Genomic DNA, 17,967 nt, shown 5'->3' with positions numbered 1-17,967 from the left:
TCTATGCCAATATTACCCGGACATGGACGGTGGGTGTATATACTTTTGAAGTATGAAGCAAATAGATTACTTAGTTCTTCATTACTTGCTGACGTACTTTCCCATGATACAGTTGTGAGAATATCAATGCAATTTCGCCGTTTATTTCTAATATAACTCCAGAACTGGTTTGCATCTGTGTTGATACTGTTTTCCACCCTAGCGACGTATTTCTTATAACGGGCTGCACTGAGAGTTTTACATTCGACCCGCAGTGACGAAACTTGCTGTAACTAACGCTTGAGTTATTCTTCCTGTAAGAAGCGTGAGCTGCCTTTTTAAGTTTAATTTTTGTTATTAATTGCTTAGTAAACCAGATGGGGAATTCATTGTTTCTCCTACGAACTACTGGAACAAACCGCGCGATGCCTTAACTAACTAAAACTAGTGCATAAAATAGGTTAACTTTTTCAACGATCGTATCAAGCTTCCCAGAAGATAATGTAAGTAGGCCTTCTTAAGTAAAGCCATTCTAAGAGGCCTACCCAAGAAGGGCTGAAAAGGTGCTTCCTGGCATGCCTTCTAGAAGGGCTTATCCATTCAAAATTTACGCGTATGCTAAAATTTATATTATTTAGCATTACAAATGAATTTCAATAAACATAAATTGAAACAACACATATTTGATATAAATCTTAAGCAAATACTTCAAAGAAGTATGATTTTCATAAATTAAAGAAGCAACTTTAAAAGAACTCCTCCAAAAGGCCTTCTGAAGTACGTCCTATAAAAACCCTTCTGGAAGGCCTCCATGGTGTGCCACCCCATACAAAAAAGAAAGGAGAAAAGAATGAAGAGTGGAAGGCCTTTTAACTCTCAGGAAGGCCTTTCGGGAGGGCTTTTAACACCTGAAATTTTCTACTGCGTTGTAAAGGTCTATCCAGTTTAGGTTTAAGAAGAAATGATTGAGCCCCGGATAGTCAGCTTGTTTAAATAAATATGTTTCGGTGGTGGTCACGTTCAGATTTGATTGGAAATGAACGCTCACAATCAAGGCAGGGTTGTATGTGTCCTCAGTGACAACAGGACCAGTTTTTTCAACTGCCACTTCGATGTTACTGAAACAAGGGTCCAATAGCTGGCCTTTGAAATTTGGCACGTTGTTAGCTTGTTGACATCCACTAAGAATATACATATTCTGTGTGGGTGAGAATTTCAAAATTTTCAGGGCGCGAGCTACTTGGAAAGTTTTAATCGCCAATGATTTGTAGTTTACAATTCCAGTTCGTTGCATTGATATAAGACACTGTTTCTAAGTGGGCTTTGTACGTGTCCGGTTGTGAATGAGGTGGGATAACTGATTTTATTCATTTCTTCAATCAGCATGCTAATGTCCTGATTTTTCAAAATTTGTACTGATTTGTACTGAACTTTCAATTCAAACAAAAAACTTTAGGATTTTCTTAAGGTTTTTACATAACGTTGTAATTTCCTTAAACTGTACTGTAAAAAGTAAGAAGATAATTTAATTATAGTTGACATGTTTCAGATATGTTTGATATGCCTAAGAAATTAATACAAAAAAAAATATATCAATCCTTTTATGGGCATATCGCCGGGTCGTTACGTACCAGTTGCGATAATAGGTCTGTTCCACAAGCTACTCGAAGTAATGCTGTAAACCATAGGTGGGCAATTTTTGCTCGCGAGCAACGCCAGCGCCGCTGTTCGTATACGTATACAGAAGCAAAGCAGCGAATTTCGATTCAGTCTGCTAGCAGATTTCACCAAGGTAATAGCCCTGTTCGCGTACGCACTATCTAGTAAATCCAATACTAATTTTACTGGTTTTTTACTGGATGTCGTTTTCGTACGCAAAAACTTGCAAGAAACTAGCAAAAGAGGGGAAATTGAGAGAGCAAAAATGACAGCTGAACTGGATAAATTTCTACTAGCAACTATTTGCTAGCAAGAAAAACAGCTGATGGCATGATGCTTAATGTAATTCACATTAACAAAATAATTGTTTGTGGTGCTTTTAGAGTTGCAATTGACAAAATAAACCTATTTAAATATATAATAAGATGGAAAATACTAGTTTTATAAGAAAATTGCATCGGAAAGTAACAAATTAATCAGCTGTTCATAAAACTAGCAACTTCTTGCTGGTTTTGCGTTTTCGTACTTTCTTGCATATTTCACTCATTGGGAGTAAATATTGGCTTACTCTCCGAAATTTGGTTTCTGGCAAGTTACTGGATATTTTTTGCTGGATAATACGAAAACACAGCTAATATTACGCTCGGCTGTTGGTTGTTTTTCTTCGTAATTTTAGCACACGCTTGCCACATTTTCTGTAGGCAATTTACAAAAAATGCCCAAAGCAAAAAGTGGTGTGTTGTTCTTAGATTGTTGTTTGCGAGCGTTTGCTACGAATCAAACACAAAATAGTGGGACTCTATATAAGAACTACAGTTTACAGGTTAAAGAACTTTCAACAAGCCGCAATGTCTCTTAAGCGGCTATGCTTACGTATTTTTAATATAAGCAAACTGCCGTGTGACTTTTATAAAAAAGGCCACAAATTGCATGCTTTATTTTAGAAAATAATTTTTTTTTTCTATCTAAAGAAATCGGTAGAGATATAAATGCTGGTTTATGCCCAAAAATACTCAATGAATAATATTTATAAATTATACTCTATTTTTGGGACTAAATACCTACTCATATGAAAATCTAAACACCGTAACCATCTGGCCGACCAGCATTTCAAAGAATTGATTCTAATAAAACGTTAACCAGTTATTATACAAATGAGTTTTACTAATTCAAATTTTTTTAAATTTTACAAGTACTAAATTTTTCGTATGTTAAAGGTTCTATAAACTAATAGTATTGGTTACTAAAAATTTCCAAGATTAATTATTTCACTATAGGTATAAGCCAAATAGGCCAAAAGACGCATGCATGAAAAACACCACTGTAGTACATTTATAAAAATGTGGCAACCATAACTGAGCGCTTTAACCCACTAGACGGATCAGAAACAATGAAGTAATCAAGCAGACTAGGACAACAGTTATTTCCGTATCTTGTAGGTACACACAAATTTGCAATAGGTAGACCAACACTAGACACATCATCTAACAAACGGGAGCTATACAAATCACTACACAACAAATTTACATTAAAATCACCACACAATAATTTCATCATAATCCACAGCTACAGCAGGCAACATATTAAAAAATATATTCACATTACAACACTTGTGAGGGTTATTCATACACGACAAAAGGACCTTTGAAAAAGAATTAGATACCTCAACTAGCAAATACTCAGTGGTATTACCAACCGATTGCGAAATTAGGCGAGTTTTTAGGATATTTCTTGCAATATATCGCAACTCCACCACCCTTCTTATCTAACCTGTCGACCCGAATTAGCTTATAATTATTAATGGAAAAGTGTGAATCACTTATACCAGCTCTAAACCACGTCTCCGACACACAAATAACATCAATACACGGATATTCAAAAGTCCCCCTAACAACATCAATCTACTCATTGTTTAAACTTTGCGCATTAAAGTGAACCACATTAAAGCCTTTCTGTCGGCTGTATCAAATGTTCAGTACCGCAAGGCTATTATTATTAGAAAACAGCAAAAACAAAAACAACTTTAAGACAGTGAAGAAATGACGAAAAACAGAAACAAGAAAACCCAAGTTGCGCTATCCTTACAAAATATAAAATACAAGAAAAAAGGAACAGTTCAGCACCTTTGTCTTATTCTGCAGGCTGTAACGGAGACACAGCCGCTAAATTTAAACGTAGAATACGTGGTATGGTTAAGAGCACATCCAAGTCAAAATCGAAAGCACACACTAAGAAAAAAATATCGATAACAAAAGCGATATAAGCATCGATAACAAAATCGATAATAATATCGAGAACAAAATCGATAGCGAAATCGATAACAAAATGGTAAAAATATCGATAACTAAATCGATAAAAAATATCGTTTGGTATATCGATAAGTTCCGGAAATATCGATATCAAAATCAATAACAATATCGATAAAATATATCGATAACAAAACCGATAAGATATCGATTACTATATCGATAAGTCCCGAGAACTCCGAAAATTTCTAAAATTCCGAAATAGACCCCAGATTGAGTCTCTGTCTATATCCTTTTCTCTATAATTACCTTTATTTTAAGCTTTCTTCCTCTATCTTCAACTTTACTTTTATCGGTATCCTCATCCTCATATTTTTCTTTATATTTATCTTTGCTTTTACCTTTACGTTTATTATATTCTTCATCTACATATGAGTAGTCCACTTGCAAACAGCGTTATGTGATTTTATAAAAGTAAGCCATAAATTAAAAAAAAACCTCTACAACAACAAGTAACATCCAAATTGTATATTTCTTTTTATTATCTGAAAATTTGGATAAATAAGAGCCTAATAACATTAAAAATCAAAATCGCAGTGTGGTAGTTTTTGCAAATTTTATATATAGAAATTAAATATAGTGAGTTTTGAAACAGTAAGTTTTATATAGCCAGCTTTTTTAAGCTTTTCGCGTTCTCTCTTCCATGAAGGTTGGCCTGCTTCTTTTTTATGACGTCTTCCACTAGGTACCAAAACTACCACGTTTTTTTGCAGTTTTCTAAGTTCATCAGAAGAAGGAGACTTTTGAACTTGTATAAATACATACGTACAATAAATATTATAGCGACTTTTGAAAGTGTATATATACATACAGTAAGTATTATAGCGACTCATGAACGAAAGACACAAGATCACGTAAGAACAAGAGAGTGAAAAAAGTCGATTTTTTTAGCGGGTTCTACGCCATCTTGTTTCACTGGAAAACGAGCGAAAAGTAAACAAAGCAAAGAAAACAACGAAAACCAAAATTAGCCAAAATTATTGTCAGCAACTTTAAACGCACAATTTAGGTAAAATGATGCAACAAAATGCTTTAAAATGTGTTGTCATGTTGAATTAACTCTTCTTTACTTGAATAAAAGTGTAAAATAGTGGTGCTTGTGATGTAAACAAACGCTCAGCTGACGAACCCGCTTTCGCAAACTTTTTTCTCAAAACCAGTTACAAATACAACGTCGCGTTCTTACGTGATCTTGTATTTTTGGTTCATGATAGCGACTTTTGCTAGAGTACCTAACATTTGATGCTATTTTTTTCAGAATATATAAGGATTTTGCACTGTATTGTTAGTTGACATGAAACTACTTTAAATACTGGTACGTTAACCACCAAAAAGTAAAAATCTAAAAAAATTTACATAGCGCACTTTGCAAGTGCTTAAATTTGCCTAGGTCTTCATGTATTTACATACATACACTGCGATTTGGTTATAAATATTGCATCATCTGTTACTCAAAGGACGAAATACCTATACACACATACTTTTTGTCTTCTTATCTAGTTCTAAAAATTACAACTACAACATTTCAGCATAGCCTCTATATCGAAACGTAAGACGTATTCTAGATCAAAACATTTGAAAATATACATATAACTATACATCTAACGAAACGGCAGCAGGTCATCTTCGCTCATTAGTTATGTTGATGTGCTATTATCATTTTTGTCACCTCTCACATGCCCAAAACCTCTATACGTAAACACCTTTAGCAGTTTTCCTTCACGAGGCAGTTGTATGGCCTCGTGCAGTAAATGTCTATTCTCCTTGGTGAGGCTCTCAAAAACCACAAACACGTAACTCGTCAGTTGCTGTAGAGTTATCGATAATCGAAATTTGACTGTTCGACAACCTGCAAGCGGCTGTAAACCACTGTGCGAGTAAAATTAAATTATTAAAATAAAGAGTTTTAAAGAAAAGACAGCATTATTTGTTTAAGAGGAAGAGAAGTGCATGCGGCCTCAATCAGGTGACATTTAAAGGATAATTCCAATCCTCTAGAACTACCGCGTGCACTGTAAGCAAAAGTCAATACTTTTAAGGTTTCTCTATTATTATCGTTTTGAGTTAATTTACAAAGGACTTCCAAAAGAAGCTGTAGTATAATTGGTTAATAAACAAATGAACCACCTCGTGTTCAACTTCAATACCTCCGCTCATGAAAGCTTGCGCACCTCTTCGATTTTTCGCAGAAGGAAGTGCCACCACAATGACTTCAATTTGGAAAACTTGGTGTGTCGCTTGTTTTAAAATAGGTGCTTCAGTTGATAAAGAAAAAAATTTTAGCTAAAATTTCAAGTAGTTTTGTTATTTGTACCATATTCTGTAAAAGCAAACTGCATTGCAAAATGTTAATATCGCTCAAATTATTAAAAAGTAAAATATATGACACACTTCAATTTTCGATCCTAAATACGCCCCAAAAACATTCCCAGCAACCACAAAAATGTAGTCGCCTGTATACATACTTTGTAGCAACTGCAGTTGTCAGTCGAAAGTTGCCAGTTGCCATCTGTAATATCGTTTTGGCAACTAGCAACGCAACTGAAGTTCGATCGCTATCGATAATCGACCCATTAATCAAAATCGCACTGTTGAGTTTTTCACTTGACGGCTTTGTGCGGAAAATATCTCTAATTTGAGGAGCCAAGAAGTCAATAGAAAGACAAGTATGGTTGAAAATACTCTTAAGGTTTTCCACTTCTTTAAGTCGATGTTCAGACACGGAAACTTTTGTTGCGGCAACAAGCTTTGTGCTTTCGTTCGTCTGAATAGTTCAAGTTGGCGGTTCACAGTTGACAACAACAATTGCGTACAAAAGAGTTGCTGTGTGTGAATGCAAAGGGCAACACCAAAAGAGAAATCGCCGATAATAAGCAACTCGAGTTTCCGTGTCTGAACGCAGACTAAAGGGTACACCAGAAGCAACAGCATCAGCAGCAATATCAGGTGAAGCTCTCGTTTGAATTAAACTTTCTAACTCGTTCTTAATGCAAGCGATGTCCGCCTCTGCCTTTTGCACATTCCCCTCCGTAGCAGTGAGGACAGATATCTCCTCTTCGATTCGCTTTGCCAGTTTATTCTCCACCTCGGCCAGTTTGTGTGTGATTAGCGGTCGCAACTGTTCCGTCTGCTGCAGAACTCTCTCCTCAATCTCGTTTAATTTACTAAAACTGCTGCGGGTGAGTTACCTTCGTCAACCTCCGCTAGGGCAGGCACCTTGTCGCTGATGGGGGGGCTTAGCCGAATCGTCAATCGGTCCTTCCCTTATGATCTCGCAGCATCCGCGCTACCCTGACTCAGCTAAGGGCCGCTGGCCCTGACGGTGACCAAGAACTGCCACCTCCTAATCCAGGGTGTAACGCGACACCGACCCAATTGCACTGTTTGCAGCCAGGAGGAAAACCGGCTCTATTATAACGGCGCCTGCTCGACGCCGGGTTGCCCCGAGAAGTAATGGTGTCCTTACCGCGACAAGGGGCGCTGGCCCGGCGGACGACGAGATCCCCCTACTACTATTAGACTGCTACGTCTGGCGAGTCAGGCACGCGGTCGTACGAACAAGATGAATACAACCAAAAATAAAAACCAAAACCAAAAACAACAAAAATGAGAAAAGAAACTAACGGAACTAAAGAGGCTACTAAGGCCTAACAAAGAAAAGAGGTTAAAACTAAACAGAAAAACAGCACACAAGAGGTTCGGAGGAAGAACTTCCTAAATAGTCTCTCCGACGCTGAGGTAGCTCTATTTATAGAGCATGCAAGAGATGAAGAGGAACCCTGCACCAGATCAGGCATCTTCCACGAGAAGGCAGTCAGACCAGCAGGTGGGCATGAGACCCCCGAGCAACAAAAGAGGCACGATGTCGCACCGGCTCGAGTACGGGATAGGTCCCGCAGCCGTACTAGCTCCACAGCATCTCGAGACTCTACGAGGCAAGAGAGACAGCGCCACCTGGATAGGCGTGCTGAACCACCCACACTTCCGCCTCTGGGCAAGCAGGAGCCCTGGACTACCGCCGGCAACTTAGCCTCAGTGGGTCAGCCTCGAAACGATATGAGGCAAGAGATCTCTCGCAAACAGACCGCACCCACCATTAGTCGGATATAATAGCGAGAAATGTAGGGACGCACTCTCTGATAAGTGGGGTGAGGGACACCACCAAGACAGGCTTACCGGCGAGACCGCACCCGCTGCAGAGCGGAAGAGCGGCATGATCGCAGAGAGGAGAAGAACACTGACCAAGGTAGGAAAGAAAGGGGTCCGGCGAGACCGCACCAGCTGCAAAGCGGAAGAGCGGGCATTTAACACCCCAGACCTCTGATCCGAAGAAGCAACGGGAGCAGCCACCACCCGGGACCCGGGGGTAAGTACTGGGAATCAACGTCCTCGCGGGGTGGGGGAGGGCAGACGCCAAGCTACTCTGATGCACTTAGGGGCATCAGGGTGGCGGTACTGCCTAAAGACTACCCTGCGGAGGCGCTGAGTCCGGAGGAGTTGACTACCCTACAGGAGGCCATGATGGACGAGATATTTAAGGGGTGGACGCACCCGCTGGCCTTCTGCGGAGTTTACTTCCGTCCCGGCATGTTGCTAGTGGACTGTAAATATGAGGGCACGGCAAAATTGCTGGAGGAGGCTGCACCTAAGTTAGAAAGCTGGAAAGAGGCCATATTGTGTTTCAAACGGATGACATCCACCCGATGCACAATATGTCCATCTTCCGTCCGAGAAGTGCTGAGAAATCGTCTGATTATGCGTTTGGGCTGCTGAGGGCGTATCATTTCGAGCGCAATCGAGGACAACGGTGTACGTCTTAATGTAGGCATCGACGAAGACTCATTGTAGCGTCAGAAATTCCGGATATAAGCTGCACTATAGATTCAGCTTTGTCACAATGCGGCCCTGGCGACAGAAGGCAGCACACGGGGAGGGTAGCGAAGAGGAGACTAAGGTGGATGAAAATCCCCCTGCTCCAACAGAAGCAGATAGAGTGTCGGCCCACACCTCAAACACAACCTTCGAGTCCGGGAGGTACCAGTGAGCAGAACTCGGCGGCTCTCACGCAGGAGCTGCTGGAGGGTCTAGACCTGAGAAGGCTTGAGCTCGACGGGAGAAGCGAGGACGATTTACGGCTCTCGGACCTCGACGAGCAATGATGAGGCACCCACCGCCCTTGAAAGTAGCATCATGCGATTGCAGCCTCGGCTGTAATTACAAGCAGGTTTTCGACGGGCGCTCTGGGCATATTACTAATTCAGGAGCCGTAGACTTACAGGGGCCAGGTAAGGGGCCTCAAAGTAGCAAGTAATAAGGTAATATGGGACCTCTCCGCGGAGGGGCCATGAGCATGCGTAGTGCTTAAAAACAATATTGATTATTTTTGCATTACAGAGTTCCTAACCCAAGATCTAGTGGCAGTTCAGGTGACGCTTCGGGTGGACGGAAGACCCAAGGACCTAGTCTTCGCTGCCGCTTATTTTCGGGGGACACCAACAACATACCGCCTGCAGAGGTACAAAGACTGGTGGCGCATTGCAGAAAGGACCGACTACCACTGATCCTCGGCGCTGATGCGAATGCTCACCACGTATAGTGGGGAAGTTCCGACACTAACAGAAGGGGTGCGTCGTTACTAGAGTACATATTAAGTGAAGATCTGAGCATAGGTAATGTGAGTGGGGGTGCTATCCCGCCTTCTATGGAGCCTAGTAGTGGATGAACTCCTCCAGCTTCTCTCTGACAATGGTATCAGCTGCCAAGGCTACGCGGACGATATAGTGATCATTGCCAGAGGGAAGTTTGAGAGCACCCTTAGTGACATCGTTCAAAGAGGCTTAAGATTAACAAAGGAATGGTGTGCCAAGTTAGGGCTGAGTATAAATCCAGCTAAAACCGCCGTCGTCCATTTACTTGAAAAAGGGGCCTACCGGGCATGAGGGACATTACCATGGATGGGGTCGTGGCCAATGTCACCAGCGAAGTGAAGTACCTAGGCCTAATCCTGGACACCAAACTTCTATGGAAGAAACATGCGGATGCGACCACATCCAAGGCCACGAAAGCATTAATGGTGTGTAAGCGTCTGTCGGGAAAATCCTGGGGTTGTAGCCCTAGCATCCTAATATAGCATTACACCATGATAGTACAGCCAATAGTGACATATGGGGCAGTGGCTTGGGTTTCAAGAACCGTTCAGGCTACTGTGAGACAATCGCTTACTAAGCTACAACGACTGGCATGTGTATGCATAACGGGAGCGATGCATGTCCAACGACAGCGCTGGAAGTGGTCCTTGAACTCGAGCCCCTTTATATAGCCATAGAACCGGTTGCCAAAAGAACTCTACTCAATTTTTCGAGAAAGGGATATGGAAGAGGGAGGGTCATTTCCTCCAGGAACATGGCGAAGCTAGGGTCCTCGCTCCAGCTAGCCCTGCTTCCGAGGAATGAAATATGTAGAACTATAGTTTTGAAAAGAGGTTTAAAATTGAGTTAAGCAGTAAAGTAGGGGCTTGAATCTACGGACCTAGGTCCAGGATCTCAATCCCTATGGGGAAATATTCGAGCATATTTCAAGCTGAAGTCTACGCCATCTATTTGTGTGCGGAGACCATCATAAATAGAGGATACCGTAATGAGAGAATTGTGATTATTAGTGACAGTCAGGCGGCACTCAAGGCTCTTTTATCCTTTGAAATCAAATCGTCTCTAGTCCTTGAGTGATAGAGAGGCTCAACTCCTTGGTAGGCACAACCACATCAATTGCCTCACTAGAGAGGCGGCAGCCATTAGTCCACTTGGCCCTGAGCCCTTCCTGGGAGTGCGTCCCAGCACTATCAAAGAAGAGCTCAGAGAGGGGAGGAACAATATGAGGGACTCGAACTGGCAGAGTTCGGTAGGTATGCGAAAGCAATAATCCTGCTAGGAGGGTATAACAAGAGGAGATTCAAGAGCTTAATTAGCCTCCCAAAGGAGAGGCTGAGAATACTAACAGGTTTTCTTACAGGACACTGCAGACTAAGAGGGCATCTGCACAATGAACGACGACGCACCCACCAGGATTATGAGCAGCTGCTGCAGCTCGCCAGACATAACAATAGTCAGCGCTGGCCTGATAAACAGCGTATCATGGCGACCTATGCTGACTTTGGCATCAGACCATCTGCCCATAGTCATCTCGATCGATAAACCAACCGACTTTGCTTCCGCGGAACACCGGACCTACATCAATTTTTCTAAAGCTGATTGGAAAGGCTTCGCGGAAATTACTGAGAGCATCTTCGCTGCGCTCTTCACACCAACCGACGTCCACCTTGGTGAACGTAAGTTTCGCAGGGTTTTCACTGATGCTGCAGGCAAGATGCATCACGGATCCACATCCAAACTTCCCTGCTGAAGCGGCTGTTCTAGCTGATGAGCGTGACAACCTTCGTCAGGCCGATTCCGGAAATCCCCGTATCAGGGATCTCAGCGCGGAGATTCGGTAACTAGTGAACGTACATAAGCGGAAGAAGTGGGAAGAGCATCTGTAGACCCGTAACTTCACCTCTGGTGTGAGTAAGCTTTGGTCAACCGTGAGGTCGCTATCCAATCTGACGGAGCACGACGACAGGGTCGAAATTTCTTTCGGCGAACATGCTTCGTCGGACTCGGAGCGATGCATCCTCCGGTGGATAACGCCAAGCGTCGAGTGGCCAGAAGGCTGCACAAACTGCCAACAACTTGTGCCCCCCTTGCCTTCACTAGCGGTGAAGTTCAGGGGGCCATCGGGAAGGCGAAATTTTCCAAAGCCATGGGTCCCGACAGAATATGTATGTTGATGCTGAAAAATTTGGGTTCTGCGGGAGTAGCGTACCTAGCGGAGGTCTTCAATATGTCAACGGCCACCCTCATCATCCCAGACATCTGGAAGGTGGGGAGAGTGGTCCCACTGCTAAAACCGGGGAAACCAGCCAACAAAGGAGAATCTTATCGACCGATAACACTCCTTTCACCGGTAGCGGTAGAGGCCTTGCTGCTACCGTATTTCACGAACCACCTGACCCCAGCAAAGCATCTGCATGGTTTCCGTAAAGCGCACAGTACAACAACAGCACTTAACGCCATAAACACTCAGATAACACGTGGCCTTAACCGCAACCGGCCCTGTGAGAGAACTATTCTAGTAGCGTAGGAACTGTCAAAGGCGTTTGACACCGTAGCTACTCCACGCTACTAGAAGATATAGAGGCTTCCTCTCTCCCACAGAGGCTCAAACGGTGGTCGGCGAATTATCTGAGTGGTCGACACTCGTCGGTAATGTTTAGAGACAAATCGAGCAAACTCAGAAAAATAAAACAGGGGGTTCCACAGGGTGGTGTCCTTTCCCCACTACTGTTTAACGTTTACATATCAAAGCTCCCTCAACCACCAGAGTTAGTCTCGATTGTCTCTTACGGCGACGATTGCTTGATCATGGCGTCTGGGAAAGGAATTGATGACTTGTGTTCGAAAGTAAACGGGTATCTCTCCGAGCTTTCTCGCTTCTTCACTGCAAGGAGCCTTGCCCTATCCCCTGCGAAATTCTCGGCAACCTTTTCACCACCTGGACGAAGGAGGTCAGACTGCAACTGGGTATTCACGTCAATGGCGTAAGTTACCTTCGACAGTCTGCTCTCCTTCTCGGCGCATACAACCGCAATTGTCAACAAAGTACAGAGCCGCAACAATGTCCTCAAGTCGCTGGCCGGCAGCACTTGGGGCAAAGATAAAGAAACGTTGTTGGCAACAGACAAGGCAATTGGCCGGCCGGTTCTAAACTATGCAGCGCCCGTATGGTCGCCGGGGACTAGCAGGACGCAGTGGATGAAGCTACAGACCTGCCAAAACACGGCATTACGAACAGCGACAGGATGCCTCCTGATGACGCCCCAACAACACCTACATGACGAGGCCCAGATGCTCCCAGTAAAGGAGCATAACATAATGCTCTGCAAGCAGTTCCTTGCTGGGAGCCACAGACGTGGCCATCCCAGCGGACAGATGCTCGCGGAAGAGCCCTCGCCACGGCACGTCAGAAGGCATCTTTACGAACTGACGGACGAAGTCCAGAGGTTTATCAAACAAACTCTGGCTATTGCAGCAGGCTCAACTCTTACTTGAGTAGAATCAACGAGGATGTGCCCGACCAATGCCCGGCATGTGCAGAGTCGCCACATGACTCCCGGCACCTCTTCACATGCCCTGAGAACCCTACTCAGCTAACGACCCTGTCCCTATGGACAGCCCCTGTGGAAGTCGCACACTTCCTGGGCCTCCCCCGAGCTGAAATTGACGACAACGTTGATGAATGAACCGCCCCGAACGGGGCTTAGTAGCCGCTACAACAACAACAACAACCTTACAATACTTCAAGAGTTTATGTCGTTGATATAAATATTAAAGGGTATTGGAGATAACACCGACCCTTGTGGTAGACCAATATCTACTGACACACCAATTCCGACGGCGAAAAACTCCAAAATACTCGGAGTGAACTTCGACAGTCTGCTCTCCTTCTCTGCGCACGCAAAGAAATGTTGCTGGCAACATACAAGGCAATAGGCCGGGCGGTTTTAAGAGGTTCAATAAGCAGCCTCTGGACCAGTCAGCATATCCACAGGGCCTGAACGGCATTCACAGGGAGACAATCTCGAGTTATGTAGACTCCAGACCTGTGAATGCCGTTTTAGGCACACAACCACCGGGCATCGACGAGACGGAGCTTCATCGGCCTCGGGAGACTAGAACTACAATTGCTCAACTTCGCTCTGACTACTGCAGCAGGTTAAACTCATACCTGAGCAGATTAGACGCAGATGTGCCAAATAAGTGTCCGGCATGCGGAGAGACACCCCACGACTCGAAACATATCTTTGTATGCCCCAAAAAAACCGACACAGCTATCGCCTTTGTCTCTGTGGACAGACCCCGTTGGTGCTGCACGCTTCCTGGGGCTTCCGTTAGTGGAGCTTGACGACAACGACTGAGTTATTAACCGATCTGGGCGGGGTTGTTGTAGCCGCTACAACAACAACAGAGGAGTTTAGGCTCAATGTGGCCACAGTTAAAGCACATTCCCTCTTTATCCCCGAAGAAACTTTGGAACATCCTGAGCGATCTTGGCTTGGAGGAAGTTTTGTGTAGAGCGGAGGGCACAATAGATCATTAGGTCGCAGTGCATACCTCATCATATTATCTATCTATCCATCTACCTTCGTCAAGCTTAACTGCATTAGCAGCGGGGAAATCTTTGCTCAGTCGACGTTTGAGTGACGATGAAGTGGCAGACAATTTATCCGTGGTATTTACAGATGAATAAATACATAATTATACATATTATATTAATATTAACTAAGTATTCGAATTAAAACTAAATAATAAATTGAAGCGACACACGTCCGCTCCGTTCAGCGGTTATGTATGAATTTCTATTGTTTAAGTAAACAAGTAATTTTTTAAAACAAAACCGACTTCAATTCTCATGTAAAACTTTAAGATTACCGTTAATTTCTTCAAGATCCAGTAATCGGATCCAAACGAAATCGGTTATGTGGTAACATATGTACATAAAAAAATATTCCGACGAATAGATAACCTCCTCCTTTTTTGAAGTCGGTTAAAAATAATGAAAAAATACGATTTTGGTGTAAAGACGAAGTCGCATTTTAAAATTTGCATGCAATTAAGGTAACTAAAAAATTTGTATTTTAACTCTTCAATAAGATCATAATAAACCTCATGCAATATAAATTCCTTTGTAGGGATCGGTACAACTCCATTGTTACAATAACAAGTAATTTTTAAGCAAAAAACACAACCGACATCTATTTTACTGTAAAAAATTAGAAGTACCATTAATTTGTTCATGATCCAATGATCGGATCTAAACCACATTAGTATGGGACCTCCCCTGAGGAACCAGAAAAAGAATTATCGAAATCGGTTAATGAGGTCCAAAGTTATGCGGTAACATACATAAAAAAAAATCCGATGAATTGATAACCTCTTCCTACTTTTGAAATCGGTTAAAAAGAGAAAAATTAATGAGGTAAATTATTATAAAGTTTTAATAGCTATCAGGTATGTTCTGCAAATCGTACGATTTCATATCGTTGCGATTTGCAAAGTTTTGTTGTATATTTGTAATCAAAGTATTAAATGTTTCAAATGGAAACTGCTAGAATCACGACACTTACATTACATCCATCGATTTAGTTCCAAATGTTTCCCTCTTTGCTATAAATCCTCCGAAATACATAGATTTTGTAAATCGCACCGATTTGAAATCGTAAGATTTGCAGAACATGCCTGCGTATTTTAACATTTCTTATAAAATTTACATAAAAAAAAATCTAAATTGTGCTCTGCGTACGCCCATGTCTGTAGGCACATTAAAAGTAACCTGTTCAAGAAGAGATGGGCAGTCAAGGGAGCCAGAGATAAGATCGAAGACAAATAATAATAAATGGGTACGCCTTCTTTTCCAACGATAGCAAATTTATTAGTTTACACCGGGAGTAATATGAAGGAATTGGATTTGAGAAATTAAGACAAGCGAGGGCAAATCGAATTGACACTTTTTGAACTCGTTCAAACCTTTAAGCGTGACAATTATAAATAGGGCTCTATATAACAGAGGCATACTCAAGTTTAGATCGCACAAAGGAATTCTATAATGCTTTCCGAGTATAAGGGTCTCTAAAATCCTTGGCATATCTTCGAATAAATGCTAAATCACTTTAAACTTTTAGAAGTACATGACAATTATGATTTACAAACGAAAAATTCGAGTCACGGCAGCACGCTCAACAGACCTAAATCTTTGCTGAAGGAAGAGAACATCAGATGAAAAGGCTATTCTACGAAAGAGTTTTAAGTCATAAGCATACAATAAAAAAAACTGGAGTATTTGTAACATGAGCTAATATCATTTATAAACAAGACAAACAATAAGTGACCAAGGATGCTACCCTGGGGACACCTAATCTTAGAACAAAGGGATAGATATTTATTTGTAAGATAAGACTTTAACCATCTTAGGTATTTAGGGTGAAAACCAATGCACTCCAACTTGTGTAGCAATATGCATTAAGTGTGACAGCTTATCAAAGACTTTAGAAAAGTCCGTATAACCGTTGTAACAAGCAAATTTTGTTACCAACAATTGTCACCACTTCTTGCAACCGCAATTCTATTTAGCTTGGTAACGTTTTAATTTATTCAGCAATTCAGCTATGCATGCTTGTTGAATCTGTTGTTGCATATTTCACGGGGCAATATTTTGTTACCTGTTCTTGAGATGGTAATAAAATTTACCGGTTACAAGAGTATGGAGAATACGAAAAGGGTTTAAAAATTGTGGTGTCTACCTGAAAACCTTTTTTGAAGGAAGAAACACAAAATTCTGAAAACGAAGCTAAATTAGTGAGAGTTGACCGACCAGCGACAAAACCATGTTGGTGGGGCTCAATTATTCTTTTGGCAAGAAAAGAGAGTATAAAATTAATCCATGTTAATAAATAATTCTAGCAAGTGATAGGTTGAATATATGACATAAAGGAACACATGATGACAAACTAACTACAACGTTTGACGAAGTAGTAGTACCATCAGAATCACATTTCAATGTCGGAGTTAGGGTAGACATGGCGTTAATGATAGCAGATGTCGAGACATTCATCTCACAGGCGAAACTCGAACTGAAAAAATTTTGCAAAAAGTTCCACAGTATCTGGTAGAGATTTCGAACATTGACCGTTAAAGTGCATGCTTAAAACGTACGAAATTCCACAATCTTTCGGGTATTGCTTTTTGAGATAGGTATTGTGTATATTTACGCATTTTGGCGCTAGTAACATTTATTTTTTTGATTTTTCAGTTTTTTTAGAGTGACAGACTACCAGGGTAATTTATGAGTGCAAATAAACGTTGCTGGCAACATACAAGGCAATAGGCCGGCCGGTTTTAAATTACGCATCACCAGTGTGGTCGCCAGGGACTAGTAGGATGAAGCTGCAGACGACTCAAAACACTGCACTTCGGACAGCAACTGGATGTATTCTGATGTCGCCAGACCATCACCTGCACGATGAGGCGAAAATGCTCCCCATAAAGGAGCACAAGACAATGCTCTGCAACCAATTCATAGTAGGGAGCCACAGACGTGGACACACGAACAGAAACTTGCTTGAGAGGAGCCCTCCGTCTTTACGAACTGACGGTTTATAAAGCAACCTCTGGACCAGTCAGCTTATCGACAGGCCCTGAGCGGTATTAACCGATGTGGGCGGGGTCGTTGTAGCCGCTGCAACAACAACAACAACATGAGTGCAAAGAAACATTTATTGGGTTGTAAACATTTTTAAAAGTTATTACTGTTTTTAGTGAAAGTAATTTAATACTTGAATAAATACGTAAACGTAAGTTGTCATATTAATTAAATTTAACCCACCTGAATTGTAGTAATCTTCATATTCGCAATCGTTGTCCGAATATTCCATATCCGAATCGGCTGACATGTTTGTTATTTCGAAATACCACAGAGAAGCTATCAATGGACGAGCTTTGTCAGCAGAACGTGATGTGCTCTACGAAATTTCGATCTAGTGCAAAATTTAAAGAGCTACTTAGGTTGTTTGACAAAAGTCAATGCTATTGTTTGTAAAATAAGGGCTGTATGGTTGCCTGTCTGCTTGCTATTAAACGTCGCTGCGTTGGTGGTTGTAGTGGACGATTTTCTGCAAATTGTATTTTAAAAACATACAAACAGATATATATGACTGTATATGGGACTTTTCTCGACGCTTTGGGTAAAATGATGAGTACTTTGCGGGGTGATGTTCGCTGATCACTGCAGATTTTTCTGTAATAGCTATCTGTAGTAGCTACGGCATATATTTTATTACCGCACATAAAAAGGTCTTTGCATTCGTTTTTTTTTTTTTAACTTGATTACTGCGTTCTGTGTGGTCCTGTGCTCTACACCGCACTGGTCAAGACTG

General features: G+C 41.8%; 1 protein-coding gene across 1 annotated transcript in view; it reads right to left on the bottom strand.

Moving 5' to 3' along the window:
* Nucleotides 1-17,961, bottom strand: part of LOC118742413 (potential E3 ubiquitin-protein ligase ariadne-2) — a 33,531-nt gene extending 15,570 nt beyond the window's left edge. The window contains exon 1 of the mRNA XM_036474472.1: nucleotides 17,418-17,961. Within this exon, the coding sequence (XP_036330365.1) occupies nucleotides 17,418-17,484 (67 nt within the window). The 5' untranslated portion in view covers nucleotides 17,485-17,961. The remainder of the gene's footprint in view (nucleotides 1-17,417) is intronic.
* Between the last annotated feature and the right edge of the window lie 6 nt (nucleotides 17,962-17,967).

The sequence above is a fragment of the Rhagoletis pomonella genome, unplaced genomic scaffold (assembly GCF_013731165.1).
Source record: "Rhagoletis pomonella isolate Grant_MI unplaced genomic scaffold, Rhpom_1.0 Rhpom_scaffold_00007, whole genome shotgun sequence".
NCBI lineage: Eukaryota > Metazoa > Arthropoda > Insecta > Diptera > Tephritidae > Rhagoletis > Rhagoletis pomonella.
This window is presented reverse-complemented; position numbering and strand designations above follow the sequence as displayed.